Source organism: Pezoporus wallicus, unplaced genomic scaffold (genome assembly GCF_028554395.1).
Source record: "Pezoporus wallicus isolate ANWC-B61680 ecotype Strahan unplaced genomic scaffold, APGP_CSIRO_Pwel_v1 scaffold_13239, whole genome shotgun sequence".
Lineage (NCBI taxonomy): Eukaryota > Metazoa > Chordata > Aves > Psittaciformes > Psittacidae > Pezoporus > Pezoporus wallicus.
This window is the reverse complement of record NW_026642052.1, coordinates 849,963-875,658: the sequence shown is the minus strand read 5'-3', so window position 1 is coordinate 875,658 and position 25,696 is coordinate 849,963. Positions and strand designations below refer to the sequence as shown.

Genomic DNA, 25,696 nt, shown 5'->3' with positions numbered 1-25,696 from the left:
TGTGCACGTTCAGATTTTTAAGATGGTCTCGAACCAGTTCCTCTCCTACAGTGGGTGCAAGGTCTTCATTCTCACAGTCCCTGCATCTGCCTTCCAAGACTTGGGTGGTTTGGTCAGAGCCTTTGCCAGTGAAGACTGAGGCAAAGAAGTCATTCAGAACCTCAGCCTTCTCCAAATCCTGTGTAGCCAGTTCTCCCGAGAGCTTCCTGAGGGGGCCTACATTCTCCCTTGTCTGTTTTTTATTTGCTATGTACCTGTAGAATCCCTTCCTGTTATCTTTAATACCTCTAGCTAAGTTTAATTCTAACATTATAAGGCATGACGAGCATTTGATTTTTTTATATGATACCATGATATGATTTCTAAGATATGAACATTTTGATCAGCAAAACTGTATTGTTTTGCTTTAAATGACCAGCTGTGATCACAGAATCATAGAATAGTTAGGGTTGGAAAGGACCTTAAAATCATCTAGTTCCAACCCCACTGCCACGGGGATGGACACCTCACACTAGACCATGTCACCCAAGACTACATCCAAGCCGGCCTTGAACACTGCCAGGGATGGAGCACTTATCACTTCTTTGGTAAACTAAAGTCAAAATTCCCCACAGAAAGAACAGCTATTGCTGGCACTAAGTTAAACTATTAAAGAAAAACTGTAAAAGTCAGGTGATACATGAAATCTGTATTCCCCTCACCTAAACACCATATGATGATTAGTAACTTACACTATAGATAATAGTTTCTCTCATTACTTATCAGCATTAACTACTGTAGGTTCCTCTCTAAGATTTACTGTAAGTTTTAAGTGAAAGTTATTTACCTCAAGGTCATCCAGTGAGCGAGTAATACTAAATCGCTTAGATCTTCCAAATGATCTTCGAACAGAAGAACGTGGGGGAGGAGCCTGATTTAATCCCATTGGATGTCCAAATTTTGCACCCTAAATGAAACAGAAAATATGTATCATTATTTTACTTATTCAGCTTTAGTACACTGCTGATCATAGACAGCACCTGAATTGTGAGCATTGGTAGGTACAGAATTCCAAGGAGATGGATTTGCAAACCTGTAACAGGACCACAATTTCAACACAAGCTGGTCGGTCACTTCCCATGCCCCTGCAAAATCATGTATTGACTTTTCTAGTACCAAGTCAAATATCATAAATATTCAGCATTAAGTTACTGTATAAACATCAGTCACCGGCTAGGTGGCTAAAGTGTACATATGCTACATGCCCGTATTAATAGACAGGGCTTAATTAAAAACAAGACAATCCTAGCTCTTCACTGTCTTAACTGAAAAACATGCACAATGACAAAATATGTGTCTTTCTATAGGAAACTACCATCCTAGAGACCATCTCACCCAGCTGCTGTTAGAATCTTTTTCCACACCTCTAAAAATCTTACTTTTACTACTTTTTCTGTCTGTTAAAAAAGCTTGCTAGTGTGAAGTGCAACACTTTAAATCACACAGTACAAAATGCGGGAACTTTTGTTCTGAAGAAAGAAAATACTTTACTTGGATGTTCTACGACTAGAGCTGGTGCTGCAATAAGTACGTCTAATGGCTTTCTCTTTTCCCCGTAATAATACTCTTCCTCTTTAAAGAGTCACCAGATGTCAGTTAAGCTATGACAGCTCAGCATGTACATATTTGGCTTATGCCAAATGGCAAAGCGTAAGCTTAAACTGAAGAGTAGGCACATGGTGACTGGTGCTAAGCAGATGTACATAAACTCACTGCATTATGAAAACTTGTGATTATGTGCCTGAAATTTTGGATTCCTTTCACTGTAACTCTCAATGTAAAGAAAATTCCTTCCTGTCTTCTGATGCTTTTTTGCTTTAGAAAGTAAAGGCTTTTAATTCAGAGTAAATTTTCTTCTATTTCATTTCAGCATCTTTATCACAGTAAGCTTAAAAATGTATGCATTTGTCCTTTTATAATTGCTTATTAAATTTTACATTTGCATTTTATTAAATTTTATATTCGTATTTATTTCTTCCTTTGGGCAGGTTGCTGTGCTCTCAATTCTGAAATACTTTGGTATCCCTTTGATCATTTGTTTGAAAGTCTATATACACCACGTTAACCAAAAGGACAATCATAAATTTCATATTCTTCTAATCTCATGCAAATGATGAGTAGGGAAGAGCACTGAAAATATAATACAGCTATACAGCAATTAAAAAAAAGGGATCCAGCAGAAGGTATCTGCTTGTTTGCTTATTCCCATGGAGTAAACACTACTCTTTAGCAACAGGGCTCTGACTGCCACCAGTATTCACAACACATTCTGTTGACAAGCTCCCAGAAATGTCAAGACATAGCACAGCATAGAGGAATCTGGATCCCAAGTATGTAGCAGGGTTCAGCACTGCAACAGGCTGAGACTCCAACTTCTTCATGCAGTATTAAAAGTGATATATTTTTATGTGAAATCTCAAAACCTCCTTCCCTTCCAATTTTCAGTTTACTAAGGGGTTTTTTTTTAATTGGTTGAGAAGAAAACTGGGCAGTTTCTGTGATGAAAAACTCAGAATCTGGCAACTGGAGATTAGCTTCTAAGGTTTTTAAGAAAATATTTTAAAAGTACAGTATAAACAAGGAAAGATGTTTTTTGCTAAAATTATCAGCCACACATGTGGTAAGGGAAGATGCTGCCAATGTTCACAGATAGCACCCACGGGAATGAGGACAGTTCCTGGGTTTTTGAGCAACATTTCAAAGTTCATCCAGGCAGATACCACTGAGGTGGCTCACACTTGGCTCAAACCTTACAGTCACAGCAGTCTTTCCTGTCTGAACTGAAAGCTTATACCTAATGCAGTAATCTGTGTCCAACAGTGAACTCCACATCAACTCCTGACTAATTTCAGCAGTATCCATTACTATTACAGCATAACATACCAAAACACTAACATGGTTCCTCCTGGTATATTCCTGTTAAAACAGCATTAATACATGTGTATTAATGTGTATTCATCACTAGGTTTCACTCGTCAAGTATGACCACACTAGTTTTGCATTCTTTAAGTTTTTAATCTATGAATTAGTAAAAAAAACCCTATCAGACTGCAAACAGCTCAGCAAATTCTAAGACCAGTGAAATTAATGGCATCGTTAGTGCAAGTACAACTGCTGTCTTGAAACTAATGAACTGGTGTAATTATTACTGGCTTGATTGTCTTTCATGTATTTCTCAAAATAAGATGCACCCCTCAGAGGACTTCATCTTTCATAAAAGAAAAATGGTGAAAGGAAACAAAGGCAAAACACTATCAATAGCAGTCAGATCTATTTTGAATAACAAATAGACTTTCACTTTTCTTTCTCATTCAGCTCAAGAAGAATACAAACAGTCCAGTGTATGTTTGAACAGTGGAGATTGCTGTATACAATTCTGGAACATTAAAACAACCAGAGAACACACACTCAAAAAAATCTTGAAACAGTAACGTTACAAATTGGAGGAAGAGGAGCAAACTGCCTGAAGACAAATCTAATTAGATTCCACTGAGAAGCAGATTCTAGATAAGATTAATTATCACCAGATGCCCCACTTCAGAAGCAAATGCTGCTTACCTATTTGTGGTCAGAAACATAACAACGAGAAAGAGTGGACAAAAATACTTGCAAATTGTGTGGTAATAGAAAAAAAAATAGGAAATTAGTATCCAATCAAAGTTTTTATTTACAGTTTTTGATATTCTCATACAAAACTCACTACTAAGCTCTGTATTTAATGGTGAAGATAAGACCAGGGAAGAAGAAACCCTGAGAATAAAACAGTGCTTCAGAAACACAAAATACAAAAATTCACTGAACTAACCATTTCCCCAACCCAACTTTGTTTTCCCCCACAACTGCAATGAGGAAAGCGCTTTCAGCTGACAAAAATCTCACTCTTGCTCTGAAGAATCAAATTAATAATCTAGAAAATTAAGGAAGACATTGCTAAAAAAAAAAAAAAAAAAAAAAAAAGGAAAAGACTGCAGTTCACAACGTATTTAATTTCCTGGTAATGGTGCTGAGAAGTCTCCCTTTTCATCTTTTCTTGACTCTGTTCCAGACATTCTGCAGATCAATCTGAAAAAGTGCCTTGCACACACACATGCACACAAATAAAGAATTGTGTAGCTTAAGCAAATAACAGCATCGTTTTGGCAAATGGTTTTCATGGGACTCTGAAGAGCTGGAAATAAAAGCTTCTAAGACTTGAAGACAGAACAACCACTGCAACTGTAATGTACTAATCAGCATGGCTAAAGAAATACAAAGTATTTGACCAAAAAGATACTGCTTGTGCAAGGACTGATATTAATATAAATTTTTCAGTCTATTAGCTATAAGAAAGCATACTTCTAAAAGCCTTTATTACACTATTAAACAGATACTAAAAAACATTAAATGAACCTAAAAAGATTTCAAAACACTGCACTACAGGACCAACAAAAAGCTGTTCTGTTCATTGTTATCTGCCAAACTAAAACACTGAAATTTGTTACATCAACATTGGGCTGTGGGATTTTTAAACACAGATTGCCTGTAAACCTTAGAACTACTTACTATCATATCAAGATTCTATTCTGGAAAAAACTGTGTTGCTGAATCTATAAAATAAAACTCTAAAAATATCTAGATATTCAAGAAAATCTATGTCCTTTCCCAGAACCGTATTAGAAACTAAAGTCCATCTGACATTTCACTAAGTCTCTTTATTTTAAGAATCCAGAAACAAACAGAAAAGCACAGAAACTTGTGAAAACAAGTTGATTAGTGAAAAGCACATGCTACAGCAATACATCCTTTGAATTTTGCAATACGAAACTGCTTACAACCCTGCTACTACTATTATGGTGAAAGTACAAAAGAGCGTATCTAAAAGCCTTTATCCTGTTATGACTTGGCAGATGGAGAGGAAAAACAACAAAGGATTAAAGGAATTAACACACTGATGATCTAAAAAACAACATTCCTCTTTCTATTCTTGTAACAAAGTAAAAATTATGAACTAGCTTGGACTGAAATACCAGTTAGACATATAAATCATAAGAGAAAAGCAGGACAATGAATGGGTCTGCATGATTTTAACATATGTCTAGATCACCCTTTTTCCTCTAGGCTAACAGGAGATGGCAAGTGCAAATACATTTCCCTAAATTAACAATCAATCACTTACCAAACTGTAGTCTTTCCCTTCAAATGCATATTTTTAATTTTTTTTTAACTTTTAACCTGCTTATTTGGCCTTGTAGATGAGCTACTTCCTAATCTACTTGACAAGTAAAGCATTGAAAACAAAAGTCCCCACAGGGGGACAGACATAGCAGCAGTTTGTGAATGTGTCCAAATGAGAACAGTTTATGTCTGGTAACAGGAAAGGTTTATAAGAAAAGTACAAATGAGAGAGTGGAAAACGTACTTCATGTACTAGCAAGACGGAGTGAAGAAGCATATGGGCTTATGATAGACTGCAAACAGTGGGAGAGAAAGTACAAAAATATTACAATACAAGGTGACTTGCATAAATCTAGTTATTTAAAGACAGAAAGAAAAAGGATGAGCTCGTAAAAGTTAATTCTGATAAACAGGTTAGGTTGAAGTTCCAGATAGTATTCTTTTGAGCAGTTGTGCAAGCTTTTTGCATGTACCTCTGACCACCCTTGCAGCTCCCAAATTGCAGCAGGCTCCCCTCTGACCTTCACTAACAATAAACTGTAGTTTACAAAATGAAATAATCCTCTTTGTAAAACAGATCCACAGACAGTCATGCCAACACAACTGATGATGCTCCCTGCCAATCCAGCCTGAGCATGACAGGAACTCTTTAAATTGGTACTACCAAGGAATCATAGAATGGTAGAATAGTTAGGCTTGGAAAGAACCTTAAGATCACCTACTTACACGCACCCCCCACACCCCCCCTCCATGGGCAGGGACACCTCACACTAGACCATGTCACCCAATGCTCTGTCCAACCTGGCCTTGAACTCCAAGGGATGGAGCAGTTACCACTTCTTTGGGCAACCCGTTCCACTGCCTCACCACCCTCACAGCAAAGAACTTCTTCCTTGTATCTAACCTGATCTTCCCCTGTTGATGTTTTGATGTTTGAACCCATTACCCTTGTCCTACTACTACAGTCCCTCTCTGGCACCCAAAGAAATGCAATGTGAAACTATGATAGTCAACACGATACTCTAACCTGAGCATGAGTGCACAGAAGCAAGCTGATGAAACCTTATCAATTATTCAGAAGCCAAAGAAACCAAACACCTTTAGAAAGCATCTTCAACTACCTTAAAGAAATTCCCAGCTATAGACATAAGCTCTATCATGCTCTTTCTTATTCTAGCAAATGCACTTATCAAGTATTTCAGCTTTTTTAACAAATTGTCATACTTAACAACTTAAAATTTCCATTTTGCGCTACATAGTCTTTGGGTCTTTCTACAGTCAAACGTATAATGTCCTCTCATTCAAATACCTGGATGTAACTAATAAAACAATTATATTCCTCTCCTCTGTTTTAAAGCTACAGGAGCAGGATGGAGGTAGCAAGGAAAGGATACTCGCAGCTCTGAGATTACAAGAGGCTAAGGAAGTGGGAGATTTTTGCTAGGTGCTCAAGCATCCCTGACAATGACAAAACGCAGGAAGCTGGCAGAAAGAACCAAGAAAGGGGGAAAAAAGGAGAAAAACTGTGAGGCTTAGGCCAGCTTTATAACATCTAACAAATTTAATCTCTTCATGGAAAACACATTACAGTTTGTGACCTTGAGAGGAAACTAAAGGGACTGAATCTTATGGGATTTTGGCTGCTGTTTGGAAAAGCAGGAAGAGGGAAAGATAAAATACACAAGGAGGGGGAACTAATCTAAAGAGTTAGAAAAACATTAACAAGCCCGATCACCTGCTTTTACAAAAGGATGCTTTCAAATGCTTTCACAACTGTTTCACAATGAAATCTAATCTGACAAGATTCACAGGCATGAGTGAAATAATTGTTTTAAATGTTTGTGGAAAAAAGAAATAAAAAAGTGATTGAATGACATGAACAAACTTATAAGGGCTCTAAAACAAATTAGAGAAACCCTAGTGACTGATATCTAGTAATTTGGATAGAAATTGTTTTCTCCTGTGTGGGTAGAACAAGTCTATTATTCTGTGCCCTGAGCATTTAAGAGAATACAAAAGCACCAAGCACATGTCAGAATGGTCTCATAGGACCACTTGCCAGCTGGATTAGAAAAACTCACTAGAACAACAGTTTGGGGAGTCTTATACAACCCAGCTAAACCCTGCTTAAAAGTGAAACAACCATCACTACTCAGAGAGCAACTGGCCATCCTGCTCCAGAGAGTCAAATCCCCAGGTAAGCATCACCCTATACTAAAAGGTCAAAGAAATTAGATTCTTTTAACAAAAAAAAACTGTTTGTGAGTGTCTGTACAAAAAGTGTCAATTTAAGCACTGATTTCTGATTAATTGCCTCTAAAAGCATGCAACAAAAGGAGGGTGCTTTTATTAACAGATTTTATTGGGGAAAAAAGGAAGGAACAGCATCATTTAAAAGGCTTCAATTTAAGGAGCTCAACTAATACAGAATTTTCTACTTTCTATGTGTCACAGAGCTTAATCATACTAACCATAAAATTATCAAATAATAATTTGTCCTACTCCTATTTCATCTTTAGGGACTGTAGTGATAGGACAAGGGCAATGGGTTTAAACTAAGACTGGAGAAGTTCAGATTAGGCTAAGAAGTTCAGATAAGGAAGAAGCTCTTTACTGTGAGGGTGGTGAGGCACTGGAACAGGTTGCCCAAAGAAGTGGTAAATGCGCTATCCCTGGCAGTGTTCAAGACCAGGCTGGACAGAGCCTTGGGCAACATGATTTAGCGTGAGGTGTCCCTGCCCATGGCAGGGGGGTTGGAACTGGATGATCTTAAGGTCCTTTCCAACCCTAACTATTCTATTATCCTATGATTCTATTTCCAGCTATTAAAGCTTTTAAAAACTCTCACTGTTTTTAGGTTTAGACTCTATGACTTTGTATGGTAAAGCGCATAACAGTTCAGAACCCAGACAAACAGATCACATAATTTGAAACTTCTGCGGCTATTCAAAACTTGCCAAATTTACTCTCGGATGATAAACAGCAGAAGGGTCAGTCTGGAGCAGCAGTTCATCTTTACCAAAAAATGCAGGTCTAGGACTTCAGAAAGAAAAGTTCCTAATTTAGACCCTTCTGAAAAGGGATGGGGAACAGGGATGCCACAGTAATGCCAATATAGTCAGAGCACAAGATCTAAAAAGCACTGAAAGTCTTGAAGCAAAGTAGTTGATACAAACATTATTCGGTCATCAATATTGGTCCCAAATCCTGCTCTGGACCATTTGGCTTAGTCTTCCTCTGCTGTTCACTACCATCCGTAAGTGCCCGTTCTTCCATTTACCAGTGCAGTCAGCTGACTGCCCCACTATAGTAGTGAGAGCAGGCAAGACTGCAGGCCAGACCTCCCTTTGCTCCTCATCCCATCAGCCAGCATCAAATGCTCCTCCACCCAAGAACTGACAGTGCAGAATTGTATGACTTGTAAAGTGAGGGTCTAAGGGCCTGAGAATGGCATGGATTGAATTGCAGGGTATTCTGGGTTAGGGCCTCTCATACCCTGAAAGTGATTAAAAAAAAATACATGAGGGAAATAGGAAAAGAGCTTGCTGTGGTCATCCCCTGGACCACAACAGGAACAGAAGCACTAAGTCCTGGGGTACGGGTAGGCATGCTGCTAGGCAGAGCTCCGTATGCTATGGATCAAAACAAGAACGAAGTAACACTCTCCAGCTGTCATGCACTGCTGCCATCACCATGGATCGGCATCGCCTCACAAAGCTGGATTACATGGGTGAGGGTTAATTAAAAAAGCTCTAACATCATGCAAATTTTACTGACAGCTTTTCCACAGGCTTTAATTACACTGCAATTCCTAAAATCAGAGAATGGTTTGGGCTGGAAGGGACCTTAAAGCTCATCCAGTTCCAAGCCCCTGCCACGGGCAGGGACACCTTCCACTAGAGCAGGTTGCTCCAAGCCCTGTCCAACCTGGCCTTGAACACTGCCAGGGATGGGGCAGCCACAGCTTCTCCAAGCACCCTGTGATAGCACCTCAGCACCTTCATAGTGAAGATTTTTTTCCTAAAATGCAATCTAAATCTCCCCTTTTTCAGTTTAAGGCCATCCCCCCCTTGTTCTGTGGCTTCATGCCCTTGTAAAAGTCCCTGTCCAGATTTCTTGTAGGCCCGTTTAGGTACTGGGAGGCTGCTCTAATGTCTCCCTGGAGCCTTCTCTTCTCCAGGTTGAACAACTTAATGAATGTTTAATCATTATATATCTTTATAATGGGTTTGGTTGGGTTGGGGTTTGGGGTTTTTTTTGGCACCATTATGACAAGGGATTCAAATAGCATTCACTATTATTGGTCAATAGATTTGATCACTTTTAAGAATACCTCTTTATTAACCAGATGATAATGACACATTTGACTGTGTTATAACCATTACAGAGGGATTTTGGCCCATAATATCATCAAGAACGGTGTACAATGTAAGATCTTTACGTACTCCAGGAAGACATAGAAAAGAGGCTGTCCTGCCACATTAGACATCCAAGTAAATTAAATTTCTTGCTTTGCTTGCGTAGTAAGGATAGCAGGCACAAAATACTGACCACCTGCACTTCAGCACTATCCTAATCCTTTTTCAAACAAGAAAACACATGTGAATGGTATTAATGCAGATGGAATAGTAAGATTGTTTTCTCAGTATAACTAGATAACAGTATCTTTTATAAGCTGGAAGCCTATTAGTTGGAAATTGCAGAGGAACAGAAAGACCTGAGTACACTAGGGAAAAACGTGAAGAAAATAACAAGTACAAGCATTACAATTGGTTCCAAATCATCCTGAACATTAGGTTAGCATTAGCTGGGAACATTAAGTCAGTATGGGCTAGTAATCAGTAACAAACAAAAAGGCAAATGAATAATCAACATAAAAGCAAAAGTAATCAAGAAATAAGCTTCATGAATACATTGCCTGCTTACACATTTTAAAAACTGCTTATAGTTCTGGTCAAATCTCCTCCAAAGTAATATAGTACAACTGAGGAATACTACAGTCATGAAAAAGCTTTTGTATGGCAGAAGACTAAGTTGACTTCTGCTTGGAAAGTAAGTGATTGGTGTTTGAGACTTAAAACAAAATGACTAAGAAAATAAAGTGAGTTAGATTGTTTGGTATTTCTCATAACAAACATTAGCAAGTATGAAATGAAACTATATACAAATTACAATTATGCACCATTTTCTTTCTATACTATTAAACTGCAAAATATATAATTCAAGCGATACCAAGAATGCCAAAAGTACAACAGAGTTTAAGAAAAAACAAATTCAAGAACAAAGGTTCACAAAAGTTATTATGCACAATGATGTGGATGGTGTCTTTACCAGAGGAAAGTCTATAAATCACATGCTGCTGAAAATTAGAATACATTTTTCACACCTTTTCTGTGATTTTTCTAAGCAGCTATTCCTGGACAATGTCTAAAATAGGATATTGACCTCAATATTGGATATCTCATCTGATATATGTGGATGTTTTTACTGATTGATTACAAAATAAGTATTAACCACCAGTGGTATGTGCTATGAAAAAAACATAAGGGGAGGCAGGCTGCAAACACACTGTTTTTTCAAAGGTACAGCTGCTAGGGGTGTGTGGAAAGTGTAACACTACAAGTTTGCCAAAAAGAGCTGAAATTTGGTTTGCTGATGCAGAATATCATTCTCTGGTACCATCTTTGCATACTTACTGATGTCTTAATGGCCATTTTTTAATAGGAATAATTTTCAAGTCTTTGTCTCAAGGCTTCATTTTTTCATGTTTCTGTTTAGACACTTCAGATGAGTTTTAGCAATTCCATATTTATTTTTGTTAATGAAAGACCTTTATTCCATATTGATCTATTTCTTCTCTGGTGAAGAGCTGGTATTTTACAGCTCCTTTTCTTTCCTAAATCTTCTCAACTGCAAGGAACTGAGGTCTATCTATGTACAACTGAACATTCAGACAATAATTTTATAATCTCTTATCTCAAAGCTTCTACATTCAAAACTTAAAGCCATTTTTCATTATTTCAACTCATTCTGTGCTAATTACGTTTCTCCACACTATTTTCTTCATTGATTCTCTTTGTTTTTCAAGACATTTTTCTCCTGTGACTCTGCAATTCAGAACTAGCTCAGAAATACTTAAGATGCCTTCATCTCCCCATAACTGTCATGATGTTAATTGGAGTCCAAGCCTATGCTTGATTTAGAAAACATTTAAAGTCAGGTGTAATGAAAAAAATCTAGCTCTCTAGGATGTAAATTTGAATTGAGAAAGTTCCACAAAATCAGTACTGCCCTACAGACGTTTACTGTCCAGATGTTATCCAATTTCTTTTTCACAGAAAAGTACCCAGCATTATTTTCTTTTTTACAGACATAATTAAAAATCCTAGAACTGATTTTTTAAATCATTATTTTAGAAGATTACAATACATATGAAAAGGCTGTATGAAATTACTAAACTTTGAACTGCTTTTCATTTCCTTCCAGCAAAATCTATTAGAGCACCTATTTCATATAAATGCATCCTTGCATATTAATTCACATTAGCACATTCCCAGATCTAGCTTGGTGTCTGGCATTTCACTTCAGTTCTCTTTAAGGTAGATATGTACATCTCAAATCAGACCAAAGCCTATAATTCCAAATGTTAGCATTAAATTGTACTGTGTAAGAATAGCAATCCAGCTGCCATTAATTCTGCTTTATAAACAGCTGGGGTGGAACAATTTAAGCTAGTGAGCAAACAGAATTGTAGAGAAAAGGGAAAAAAAACATGTAATTATACAACAAAAAACAAATATGAGAACGACACAGCTTTGCCAACATTGTCTTTGCATCTAAAATATCTGCCTTCAGTTGGCTCACCATCCAGTTACCAACATTAAAAACTGAAACTCTTGGATTTGAAGCAAATTACAAATTTTCACTAAAACATCAATTCCATTTTTAACTTGAACAGTGTATCTTTTTCAGTAATACTTGCTTTGGAAACAAAGAGAACTCTGAAGTAGTTAAACTAATCTAAAGAGAGTAATAATCATCGCAACCCAAAAAACATAATAGCAATGAGAGATGTAGTAGTGAACCCCACAGTATTGCTTACCTGGCTCCTCTCTTCTACCATTTTTACAATACTTTCTGTACCTTAAGCCATGAAGATTACAAAGCATTAGCTTTTGGTTTAAAAAAAAAAAAAAAAACAACAAAACAAACACACAAAAAAGTATTTGCAATACCATTCCCCAGGGAGTCTCAGACAGTAAGATTATCTAGATTTTTATTCCTCTAAGTTCTGCAAATAAATCTACAAATTCAGTCTTCAAGACAACAAACAATAAAGCCATCAAGATAGAAGTCCTACAACAAATATGAAGCAGAAAAGAGTTTCTAAAAAATCAATACCTAAAATTTTAAACAGCTTCTTAATTACTTTCTAATGGATTTATTATTTTGGAATAAACCTAGTACCCAAATACTGTGTATTAAGATCAGGCTGTAAAACCTCCTGTGATCTTAAATGTTACACTTACCTCCACAATATTAAAACAGACTTTCTTTCAAAAAGAAAAAAAGAATGGTCAGAAGTCAATGCCTACAATTCTGTCTTCATGAAGAGGAAACTCAAAGACTAAACTGTCTGTTCCAAAGCTTTTTAGTGGAAAAAGGAGTATTTTCACAGTAAAACTTAATTTAAAACAGTAACGGGTAGACACATTTTTGGCCAGGCACTAGCCCAGAAACAGAGCGAGGGCTGAACAAAATCAAATGTATTATATTAATTTAGTCTAGGGGGAAAGGAATGCTTCCCTGTTCAGCAATTTCTCAAGTCCCTTGCCAATCCTAACATCCCCTGATGTTTTCATATTGCTTATGATGCTTTTCATTTGCGCAACCCAAAATCACACAAAAGGGTGAGTAGGTAAGTGTCTGGAACTTAGTGAAATGCTGAAGAGGTGGAAGTAACAGTGCAACAGCAAAGTTAATACGGTACAAAAGGAATAACAAACAAAAAAGCAGGAATTATTCCATTCCCACCGAAACCATAACCAGACTCTTCACCTGCTAGTCCTTATGAGACCACACACCCCTTCCTACCCAGTATCAGTCTTACAGCAATTCACCTTCCTGAGTCATTCTGAGACTGGAAGCCATCTTACCTCCCACTATTTGTTTTAGTCTAAGGACTATAGAAGTCAAGGAGATCCCCCAGACAGTCTCATGAGATGCTTCAGTGGAAAACTGCTTACATGAAGCTTTTAAGAAATACAGGAACTGTGAAGTTCAGCACAGCAGATCATTTTAGAGGTGCATAGAGACAGAGATACCTCCCAGTGAATCTCAGTCAGAAGAGAGGTAATAGAACAAAAATTTCCCTGATGTAGTTCTCCTCTTCCCAAATTCATCAACAATGTTAAAAGCAAAGACTAGATAAATAAAAAATAAATAAAACACAGCAATTGTGAAAGTATGAGTTCAGTAATTTAGGGATAAATGTCTTACACTTTAAAGTAAAACAAAACTCCTCATGCTATCCAGTAACATTTAATCAAATTAAGTGTTTTTAAATTTTTTCAGCTATTCACACACTGAAGTTTAAAATGCAGTGGTGTCAAGAACATTAATATTTTTAAAATGCTTTTTGCTAATCATTACAAAATTAACCACAATTTTAATTTGTGAAATGAACAAATCATCATTGAAGAAACTCCAACACTAAAGGGAAGACAAAGCTCAGTAAACATGTTTAGTTCCTTGTAACCCAAAGTCTGGAACACCGTATCTATTCCTACCCACAAGAAACACTTCCAAAGTCCAGTTCTGAAAGTGCCATTTTAAACAGCTATATTCCCTCATGCTTTCTCACATCTGCTCTTGCACTGTGTACAATTCACAAATGTCTTATCAGTGCAGCTATAAAATCAGTTTATGTCCCTCTTACTCCCCACTAGCACCGTACAGTACAGCATATTTTCCTGAATTACATGCTGTGATCATCACTGTTTAGCTGCACAGCAGTTCTGCTACATCAGAGCTGCATCCAGGAACTCATGCTCTTTCCCCAGGTGTAATGAAAGCTCCAAGGAAGACAATATGCAATATGGATGTGCAGAGTCCGTCACAAAAAAACTGTAGCTTTGGTAACCTTTCCTCCCTCTAGTGACTTCTCCATATTCCCACTTGTAGGATATATTACCCTTCAGTATTAATGTAAAAGACAAAAGAAAAAAAACCACCTTAATTAAAAAGCAATTTGAGGACTGCTCTGCCAAACGAAGCATTAGACTCAGCCACTACATTGTAAAAATAAGAATGCAATCCCATGTGACCACTTAATATACTTTATTCTATAACTGGAATGTGTCTGAGCATGCTGTGTAAAATCAGTCCTTACCACTTAAAAAGGTCACAGGACGCTGAGGTTGTATAGTTTTATAGAACACAGCATCTAATCGATCTGAATAATGTTTTGCAATAGACAATCTTACCTCTTCATGCAAAGCAAAGAGTCTGGATTTCTGAACATCATTCTCTAACGGATGCAAATTAGTGCTCTAATATGGGAAAGCATAGATTTTTCCCTATTTCTGTAGTACCTAAAGAAGTACAGAGGTACGATCATCAATAATGACATCCCCTGACTGTTTTCATGAAAGATTTAAGATGAGAACATAGCACTGCTTCATCTGTGTGAATTACTCTGAATAATGCTAAGTGCTTGCAACTCATGCTTGCAAACTGTTTTAAGACTTTCATGAGCTTTTCTTATCAGTTTCAACAGACTTCAATAATACTGAAAAACAAAATTAAAATATAAAAGAGGTTCTAGAGCCTTAATGAGGAGAAGAAATGCTAAAGCCATGCAGGAAAGTTTTAAATGTGTCTTACAAACAAATTTGTTATTAATTAAAGAACATAATGCCTATTTTATTAGTAAGTAGACTTAAAAGGAAAGATTAACTGAGACATTGAGCGTTGGAACATATATTCTGGCATAGACTGATCTGACTGATACAGTAGGTAAAATATTACTACTGTTTACCCAGATATAGGACATCTTTAAGTGTAAAATTTTCTATGAGATTTTCATTACTATATTCTTAAATTCCATGAAATAAAGGTCTCAAACATTTCTGAAACTGTTTTTATAATTTTAAATCTCGGGGCAGGGGAGGGAGTTGGGGTGTGGAGAAAACAATCCATATTACTATCTTGGACAACACTACAGACACAAATTTGTTGCAGAGTCTGAAGGAATTTCAACAGCACTCCATGCAGTTGGTCCAGTTCCCAAAGAGCATCTGGGACCAACATCCATCTGCACCAGGTGGCCTTTTCCTTGGTCCATAAGCAAAGAGATCATAAAGCATGTAGTCGTCAGGGTAGTGGACAGAATTGATTGTTTTGCATGGGCAATACTTATGAATTTAGAGTTTCTGCTTGGATAACTTCTATTTGTTTTTTGAAAAGTGTTAACTTGTATTTAAGATCACTTGAAGTATAATACATTATTGTGGGTCTGGAAAGCGTTGCTGCCTGTAGCAGTCATTTCACCTTAAAATACACCAGTGTATTTCAGCACAAAAAGTATATAAAAGAATGTATGTGAGAACTGTTGGCTTCACAGTGCAAGAAAAGCAATAAAAAATAATTTCTCCTTCCACATCAAAACCAAAATGTTCTAAAGTTCTTCATTCTAATACCCAAAAAGTCAGTGCCTGACTGTTACACCAACGCAAGGATTTGATTATAGTATAAAACACCTAAATAATCTCTACTGTCATCCACCTGAGCAGTAGTTGGATATTTATAATCGGGTGAAAAAACAACATTTCAAAACCAGATTTGGATATCATGATGGACACTTAAATCAATCTTATAAGCAATACTTCTGCATGGAAGGACAACCCTTCTTAAAGACTGATGTGGAATATAAGGTTCTGTCTCTCCCTGGAGTCAGCAGGTTTCAGATACAACACTGCTACTATCTCTTTTAGTACAGGATCAATGACTTCCACCTCACTAGAATCCCAGTTGTCAACAGCAGACTCCCATGAGATTAGTTCCCTCAGCAGCAAAATATGTACGTGACAAAGGGAACAGTATGCCATTATCTCAGATACTCCTCCCATACTTTTTTTTTCATATATCTTCTCTATTTGGTTTATAGAAGCCTAATAGTAGACAAAACAAGTAGATGAAACAGTAATTTGGAATAAAACTTTAATTATATCTTACTGGCAGAATGTTAGCTTTGCAACCTTATACTGAACATTATAATCACCATGAACAACTATCCTTTTAAACAGATAGTAGTGTTAAATAGAGGTTTAACACTACTTGTACTGAGATATTTGCTGGAGTGAATTTTTATTATAAAATTGTCTTATTTGGTTAAAGTTAAAAGTTTATAACACAGGTTTTTGAATAATGATTAGAGTACATCTCTATAAAAATAGGTATCACTAAAATAATAACATTTGCAAGCCAGCCTTCAATAAAAAAGGAACCAGGCTGTAGATCCAGACTGTTCCCATTCTTTTGCTGCTGGAGGTCAGAAGAAACTGAAGTTACTAGAATGTCATGTCTCCTTTTATTGCAATGCCACTGCAACATTTGGAAACAATGAAGAGACAAGAAGAAATGTGAGAAAGCTCTAACAGACAACACTTCCAGCAGAAGTACAATTCCAGAGCTGCACTCAATTAAACAGGAATATACATAAGCCTCTGCAAAGGAGAGTGAACCATATTACTTTCTTAATCTGAAACTTTGTAAATGACATAATACATGCTTTAATTTTAGTATGCAAATATCATGTTGTAAAAATATCATAGGCTGATGGGTTTGGGGTTTGTTTGGTTTTCAGAACCAGTATTAGCATATCCTTCTTACCTTTTTATCTTCTTTAGACTTCCGAATGCTGTGTGGAGGGCCAAATTTGTTCTGTATGCAAAACATCTTCTTAGACCATTCATTTTTATGTGATTTTAACTGTGGCTGACCAAAGTTGCCATCGACTCTGTATCTGTCAGCTGGAATCTTATTCATTGGCGGAGGAAGAGTTCCACAATTAACACTCGACCAGCCATCCGTAGAATCAGTGTATGACTCCTGGTCACTCACATTCCCATGCTGCCATTCCTGTAAAACATGCACAGGCAACCACCTTTGATTGCCCATGCCAGCAGTGTTTTTCTTTGATGGGGGTACTGAATTCCGGGAGGAAACCAGTGGAACTTCAATACGAGCAGAAGGACTTAAATGTTTGCTTACATTTTGGGACTTATCATTCTGAATTACTTCTAAAGGAATGTTTCCTTCTTGTTCATGACAGAAGCCATTCCAGTGGGAAGCAGGCTGATTTGGTCCCCTTCCCACTGGATTTTCCCATATGCTGTTAGGAATGTGCTTACTCGGATTGCTTCCTAAATCAACTACCAGAACTCTGTTATTCTTCTCTTCTTGGTTAAAATTTCCAATTCCACTATCACTGTTGCTGCTTGTGCTATTATTCTGGTGAGCATCTTGATCACCATCAAGAAAAGCCCTTGCACGCATTCCCTCAATCAATTCTCCCATATCCCTGTACAGGACAGAAATAAACTGAAGAACAGGTAGAGATGATGTTGGAAACTCCAGACACCCATTTGTGTCTGGATCTGCTGTACATTCCAGTCCAAAGCGTCTTGCTATGCCCTGGTGAATTTTATGATGAAATAATTCAGGATCCACCATAAAAACATGACAAGATGTCCTCAGAACCCCTTCATCCTCCTGAGCCAAGCTTGCATCGTCATTTGTCTGCATCGTAACTAGTCCAAAGAACCTTCTATCATCTGGGCAAACAGCACTGAATGCCAGTTTCTCTGCAGGGTATTCTGCCAGTATACCTGATTTGTCACTGCAGAGCTGAATACAGTCATGCATTATCTTCATCATCACCAGTGAATGGATTTTTTGTTCTGCCCGCAGACGTCTCATGCACCCACGAATAGCCTGCAAACTCTCATTTTCCAAATTCAAGGTTGTCGAAGGAAGCTCAATTGAGCCCAGGTAACCTACAATCATGGCAACATTTAAAATGCTTGCATCTAATCCAAATTCTTCTGCGCTCTCCAGCCCAATTCTAAAAACTGAATCATCATTCAGGGGTTTGAATATTTCTTCCTTTGACAGTAGGTTTGGATTGCTTACACTTTCATTGCCAGTATCAAATCTGATAGCAGCAGAAGCCGAAAACGATCTTTGTTTTGGTCCGGACTTATCTGAGTTACCAGCACAAAGAGTAGGATTCTCAAAGATCATGTTGAAAATGCCACCAGACTGCATTTCTTCAACAACTTTCTCTGCTCTGTTTATACCCAGAGCTTTAGAGTCAGGTTTGGGTTTCAGCCACCCCTTCCCATCATAGAAACCAACTTCTTCATCACTTGAACATGAATCTATGTGACTAACCCCTTCAGCAATAACCATGTGTAGGACTCCAGAACATTTTCCTATAAGTTTCACTACATCTTCATGAGAGGCTTTTTTCACATTGATTTCATTAACTGCAAATATCTGATCTCCTGCTTTAAGTCCAACATAATCTGCAGGGCTTCCTTTCATAACACAACTAAGAATACAAGGAGCTTGTCCAGAAAGGGTAAACCCATAACCTGCTCTTCCTCTAGCAACTTCCACACTTCTTATCCGAGGAGGAGCATGCATGTTGAGTCGACGTTTGACTGTTTCCCCTGGTCTAAACATTTTGGTTGGTTTTCCAAACAAAAGAAAACTTTTAATTAGCCCATTTTTTGGTCATGTTGCAAGAGTATCACTCCTTCATCTGATGGAGCTCTAAAGAAAAAAAAAAAAAGAGAGAAAAAAAAGAAAGAAAAAAAAAAAGATAATTTAATTCTCACTCATATTTCAGGTTTTTTAGTACCCAGTTTCCCTTTACTGTTCAGAAATATTGCTAGTCAACTATACCAAAACCTATCGCTAGAGAATTAACATAATACTCAAAGCAACTTGAAAAGAATAGGTACCACAGTCATAAATTTATTGATAAGAAAGCAATAGGAAATGCAAACAAAATGTCTGTCCAAAATGACAAAGTAGGTGAATGGCAAAGCATCAAAACCAGAACCAAAGTCTTCTGATGGACAGACAGTGTTTTTATACTACAGCATGTTTCACCTTACCCAACTCCACCACATAACATTCTATTCATTTAACTTCTGGCTTACAGCACCACTGAAATACCACGACATTTCACAGCACAGCTCATCTATCCTTTCCCAGCAACATACAAATTAGGGCTCAAGTGTATCTACTCAGCTGTAGCCTACCCCCTTTTATACTCAATGTATAGAAACAGGTACCAAATGTAAACATGTAAAACAGGTTAGAGAAATTACCCCTAGTTGCCTGCATTTCTCCATTGACCAACTACAAAAGCAACTTAAAACAAGTATCTCAAACTTCAACTCTGGCATATATGTTTCAGTTACATATGCAACAACAAATGGGCATTCAGTCATGTATTTGACCAAAGGGATCCAAAATCATATTTACTCTTAAACCAAGAAATTAACCTACTCAAAAATAATTTATCAGAAGGCAAACACTGTAGAAAATACATTCAAGTCATTCCAACATCCATGTGTTTTAGTTTAGCTTAAAATTTAAAAAAGAGGAAAAAAAGGGGAGCTCCACATGCTGCAAGTATTAATCTAGTAATGAATTTACAATTAAGATAAAGCAGCTTTATATGAACAGCAAGAAATATTAGATTTCATTACATTTTGGTGTTGATTCTGAATCTGGATGTCTTGTTCTAATTATACCCAGGTGAATTCCATTGTTTTAGAGAGGTTTGCTCCACTAAGCAAGTTAAAATGCGTAAAAAAGTTTCAACACAAAGAAGAGAAAGAGAAACAATAACTTGTTCAACTTTTGAAACTATTCCCTTGTGGCATGATACGACCTCTTACTTCCACAGGTCTGGAGGAAGACTGACTAAACAACTGGAGGACTACAGCTACATAAAACCGCAATAAACTCAGCCTGAGCAAGTGAGAACTAATCTGAAAGTAATTACTGCTTTGAGCTGGTCCCTCGGCTTACTTGTAACTCTGCCACATTGTAACATATTTAAAGTGTACAAGGTACTTGAAAGCAAGTATCTGGTGTATGTGGGCAAAGAACAGGCAGCATTTTAGATAGATACCCATACAAATGTACACACACAGGAAGACGCACATTGTTTATTGTATCTAAAGTGTTAAATTAGTAGCGTCCAACCCAGCGCTTGCATGAAAGAAAAATGACCAAGCAATCTTTCTGACATTGGTCTCAGCTACAGAAATAACAAAGTACCCCACACTCAAAGTGTGCTGCAATTCACAGCACTCTACTGTCACAGTATTTCTGCCTGGAACACAACGAACTGAAGTTCCACACTACAAAAAAACATCTAAAATACAGTTTGTCTTGACTACTTTACTACATATGAGCTGTTTGATTACCAAATATCTTGGACACTCTAATATCTTGAATATTCTGCTAAACACTCAACTACAGGATATAATTCCCTTAGGATCCTTCCAAATCCTAAACAGGACAGTCTTCAACATACTGGAAGACATCTACTTGGCTTTACTTTTGGCTTTTAATTTGTATTTTTTATGAACAAAGGGACATCAGGTTTTTATATCTCCATGGTGCAGCTGTGACTGTTCAGTGTAATACGGTTTTTGCAAATTGTTTTAATATAGCAATTATCTAGCTTCAATAACAGTTCCCCTATAATTTGGGGAAAGAAACTTAGTTTTCAGAAGTAATGAAACTTCACACTTAACCTTTGAATGGAAATCATAACATAAAAAATGCTTTGCAAACATTTAACCAAACTCACATGTTGCCGTATAAGACCCCTGCCAACTCGCATCCAATCTCATGCCTTAAACACAGATTGACCTTTTCCTGATGAGGCTAAACTTGTGAACCAAGAGATCACTGTGCATTCAGCTATCTCAAATTAGGTCTGGTACTTTCTGAGAACAATCATTTCAAACATTTCAAGATACAGTTCTCCAGCCAAAAAAACCCAACACAACAAATGCCCAACAATAAATAAAAGTCTATGAGCATGAATATATACATGGTTTAGCTTGCTTCACAGTGAATATTTCTATTCTTGATTGTCAGGAGAATGTGTCCCACAGGTATCCTCCAAAACTGTGCTGCTGACTTGGTCAACATAAAGCACTGCAGTATGTGGCACCAGAAAGTGTGGTCCCAGCTTGCAAGAGGAAAGGAAGCAATTAGGAATATTAAATTATAAATAATCTGATTTTTTAAAAATATAATAAAAAGCAGTCATTAAAAAAAATAACATTAACTATTCTAATTTTGAAGTGGTTCATAAGAAGAACAGATTTTTCCAGCTACATTTCTAATCTATAACAAAAATACCCTAAATGTAACTATAAAAAACACAATGAAAATGTAGTTAGACTGCTCTAGGGAAGAAGCAAACCCCAGAGCTGTCTTAACTCATGATTCCACATTTGCTACTTCAACTCTATTCACAAGTCAATTTATTTACTTGCCTTCCTAACCTACACCCCTTACACATCAAGCATTATTCCACATGATAACCACTGATAAGGGAATTTCATATCAAAACCTGACCATTATGAAACCAACCCAGCAGCTGCTAACACATTACCTTTCTCAAATGTGAGTTCCAGAGACTTGAAGACTTCTAGATATATTAATGTATTTGTGTGATTTTGTAAGTGCTAAGTTAGGAAGTAATTCGACATTAGAAGTTTTTTTGCTATTAAAGTGTATTTAGACTAAAAATAAAGGAAGAAAAAATTGTGGTTTATCACTGGAAAAGTGATTTCCTCCCTCCCTCACTGAATATTCTTGTGCAATTTTTGTGCCAACTACATTCATGACAAATAACAGCCCACTGAAATTATCTAGGAAACTTTAAGACACAGGACAAATGCAGCTCCTCTGCAAGAACCCTCAGCATTCAAATACACTTTACTCAACAGCAGTATGTCAGGCAAATGGAAAAATCATGAAAATAACATTTCTCATGATCAGAGAGGTTCCAACAGAGATTAGTTGAGTGACAAACTGTTAAAAAGAACATCATATTGTCTAATTGCCTTCATTGCTTTGCAGATTTGAAACCTGGAGCTAAAGAGATATGGCACAAAAATGGCACAAACCTCCTGTTTCAAAGTAACACACAACTGAATACCCTTTTCCTGCAATAAATTACAAAATGTGCAGTGCATCCAGTGAAAGAAAGGCATCATTTAGTTGCACTGTTGCAGGTGTCTGCATGTTTACTAATCCATGGAATTGTTAGTGAACTATATAACCTGCAGTAACTGTCACAAGTAACCAAAGAGAAAATTGAGCTGTTTTCAGTTCAAAATACTGACTCTTACTCAGCCTACCAATAATACACTGTTGTAATTACTCCTAATAATTATAGCACTGAATTTTATTAATTTGATAGCATAACCATATTCAGTCACACCCAGTAGGTCAGAGAAAAGGTTACACCACAATACTACACATGGCCAAGCTTACTTTGACCTTCTGCTATCGCCAAGTATGATAAAGTAAGTCCTAAAGAAAAAAGCCTGTACAATACCAAAACACATTAGTGATTATTAGTCAGGAGGATATGAGCATTTAATAGGAGAAAACAGGCCTATAAAGGCAGAATAATTTGTAACACATAATAACTAAATCTTAAAGAAATAACACAGTTTTGTGACATTCAATATATTACAAACATTGAAAATATGGAAACCCTACTACCATTTGAAGCACAGTGCAAACATAAAAAACTATGATATCAGAAAGTTCATCAAAATTTTAATCAACACAGGTTAGTAATATTACACAGAACAAATACAGTTTAATACTTCAAAATATTTCCCAAGGTATTTCAGACAGAAGCACTAACATCTACAAATTAAGAGTCTAGTATGTGAACATTCTAGTATGTGAAATAACATAATTTGTCCTATACATCAATTTTGTCACAGAACTGCAAAACAAAAAGACTAAAATGAATGCTGGCAGGAAACTGGAGTCTTTCTAACATTTCAATCGTTTTGTATAAAACACCAAAAAATACTGGTTACATCTGAACAGCACTTTATCCCACAAACACTGAATTTCTTTATGTAGTCTTTTTACATACCCATGCTAGCATTCCATGTCATATTCAAACCCTATACTCCATAGAAAATAATACTTATTTGCTTACTTTCAAGGGAGAGAGGTGGTTTGTTTCCTGCTTCTGCTCTTACTAACTCATAGCAACAAAACTAACAGACACAGGAGGAGGCATTCTCCTGTGTTAGACTCTAACCTTAACAGTTACAGAGGGCAGTGAGGGAGCATGCGAAGTTAAAGAGCACGTTAGTGACCACCAGTTCATTTTGTGAAAATGAGCTGATACTCAGCACTACAGGATCCATGTCAGTGTGCTTCACTTCGGTTTTCAATAGCGAGACTGTAAGAGGATAAAACGTGCAAAGTGGAAGCACACAGAGAAGACTGTTCCCTCACTCCTCGCTTACATCTCAAAGTACCGCAGGAGACTCTTCAGCATGGGTGCCACCCATTAAGGACTGACTTTTGCAAATGATGCCACTACAAAGCTCAATCGAAGCTATAAAATTTGAATTCCACTCACTATTCAAATGTGGTACACGTTTATAGACAAGTTACACGAGAACTATAACAGCACAACCCATTGAAGACAGCTACCAGTTGTTTGAGAACTTGGGCGGGACAGTATTTTACTAAAAAACCTTATCAGCCCAATTGGCAAAACACACCATTATGCTTCCTGTATAAGCAGCAACTGCTCTGCCAGAAAACAATTAGGTGTACCTACTGCAATCATTCAAAAGCTACTGACTTTAATTAGTAACAGTAGGCTAAAACGACTCTTCTCACACCGAAGCACTTGTACAAAGTGTAAAGAACAGAGGATATTCGCTGTTTTGTCTGACTAGACTAAGCACCTGAAGACAAAATTTTCTGAAGCTACCCTATAAAGTCGTGTGTTTACAATTCAGATTAAACTTTCTGAGTGTATTTAAAGTGGTGAAAAGGTTTTGGGTAGTTTGGCATGTTTTTCCCCATCTTCTCTTGCAAACACGTTCCAAAACGGCGAAAAGGGGCAGCATTTCAGGCTGAAGCAGCGACACGCGAGGTCTGCTCGGGGATAAAAGCGCTCGGGAGCAGGCTCGGGATGGTCCGCACTCCACGGCGCTCACAGGAGAGCGAGGAGCCAGCAGAGGGGCACCTGGTGCAGCCGCTCTCCGAGTTACGCTGCGGGCTCCGGCCGCGCCGGCGTAGCCGCGTCCCGGGAGGGTTCGCACCTGGCGGCGGCGGGAGCACCGCCGGCACTGGAAGCGGCAGGCCGCGGAGGGGGGCGAGGAGAGCGGGGTCAGCGCCATCCCGAGCAACGGTCCGCGGGGTTACGCATTAACAGCCGCTTCCCGGGAGGGTGGAGCTGCGGGGAGGGGACAGGCGGCACCTGAGCCCGCAGGGGCGGTTTGAAAACTCAAGCGGTAAAAGGACGGGTGCGAGGAGTGCCCGAGACCCCCCCTCCCCGCCGCTCCCCGCTCCAGTCGTGCCGTCGGGGGTCGCGGGCAGCGCCGCAGCCGAGGGGCGCGCAGAGAGGGCGGCGCGGGCGCTGCCCTCTCCCGGCTCCGTCCGCGGAGCTCCGCTCCCCTCCCCCCGGCTCCCCTCAGGCCGCCCCTCGGCTGCCCCCCTCCTCTCGCCACTCCCCGAGCGGGGTCCCAGGCCAGGCGCTCGGCGGCGAGGGGCCAGGGAGAGCCGGGCGGGCGTTCCACGCCCCGGACCCACTCACCTCCGTGTCCCGGGACTCCGGCCACTCCGCTGAGGCACCAGCTCCCCTGGTCACCGAGGAGACGGGCGTCGGGCTGCGCCGCAGAGCGCTCCGGCCACTGGCTGCGCGGAGCTGTCAGTCACCGCGCTCGCCCGGCAGGGGTGGCGGTCGGGTTCCCGGACAGAGAAAGGGGAGAGACAATACCCAGCGCTAAAGAACTACAACTCCCGGCGCGCTCTGCGAGGGCCGCGCTCACTGCGGCCGTGGGGAGCGGCCTCGCGGGGGATGCCGGGACTCGTAGTTCCTCCGTCTACCCCGAGCCTCCTCGGCGGGGCGCGGTGGGCAGCGGGCGCTCCGCCTCTCCGCTTCGCGCCGAGTGGAGGCAGTGCGCAAGCGCATGTTGCCGGCGCCCTTTCGAATGGGGCTGGGGGGGCGTGAGGAGCGGTCGAAACCGGGATGAAGGGAGGGATTAAATGGTCAATATCACTCATCAGCGAGAGCTTGCTCGGTTTTGTTGGAGCTGGGAGAACAAGGTGGAGCCGGTACTCACCTCAACAGCACGGTGGCGTTAGGTCTTAGGGGAGAGATCGGTTAGAATAACCCTCAGTTCTG

The 25,696-nt window shown here is 38.7% G+C and overlaps 1 protein-coding gene across 5 annotated transcripts in view; it reads right to left on the bottom strand.

Annotated features, from left to right (window-relative positions):
- Positions 1-25,302, bottom strand: part of RGS12 (regulator of G protein signaling 12) — an 89,196-nt gene extending 63,894 nt beyond the window's left edge. For 3 of the 5 annotated variants that reach the window (XM_057426835.1, XM_057426834.1, XM_057426836.1), the window contains exons 1-3: positions 25,106-25,302; positions 17,086-19,032; positions 827-946 (exon numbers count right to left, since the gene is read on the bottom strand). In XM_057426835.1, coding sequence (XP_057282818.1) covers positions 827-946; positions 17,086-18,942 — 1,977 coding nt within the window. In that variant the 5' untranslated portion in view covers positions 18,943-19,032; positions 25,106-25,302. The remainder of the gene's footprint in view (positions 1-826; positions 947-17,085; positions 19,033-25,105) is intronic. The other 2 variants (XM_057426840.1, XM_057426832.1) reach the window with 2 other exon arrangements.
- Between the last annotated feature and the right edge of the window lie 394 nt (positions 25,303-25,696).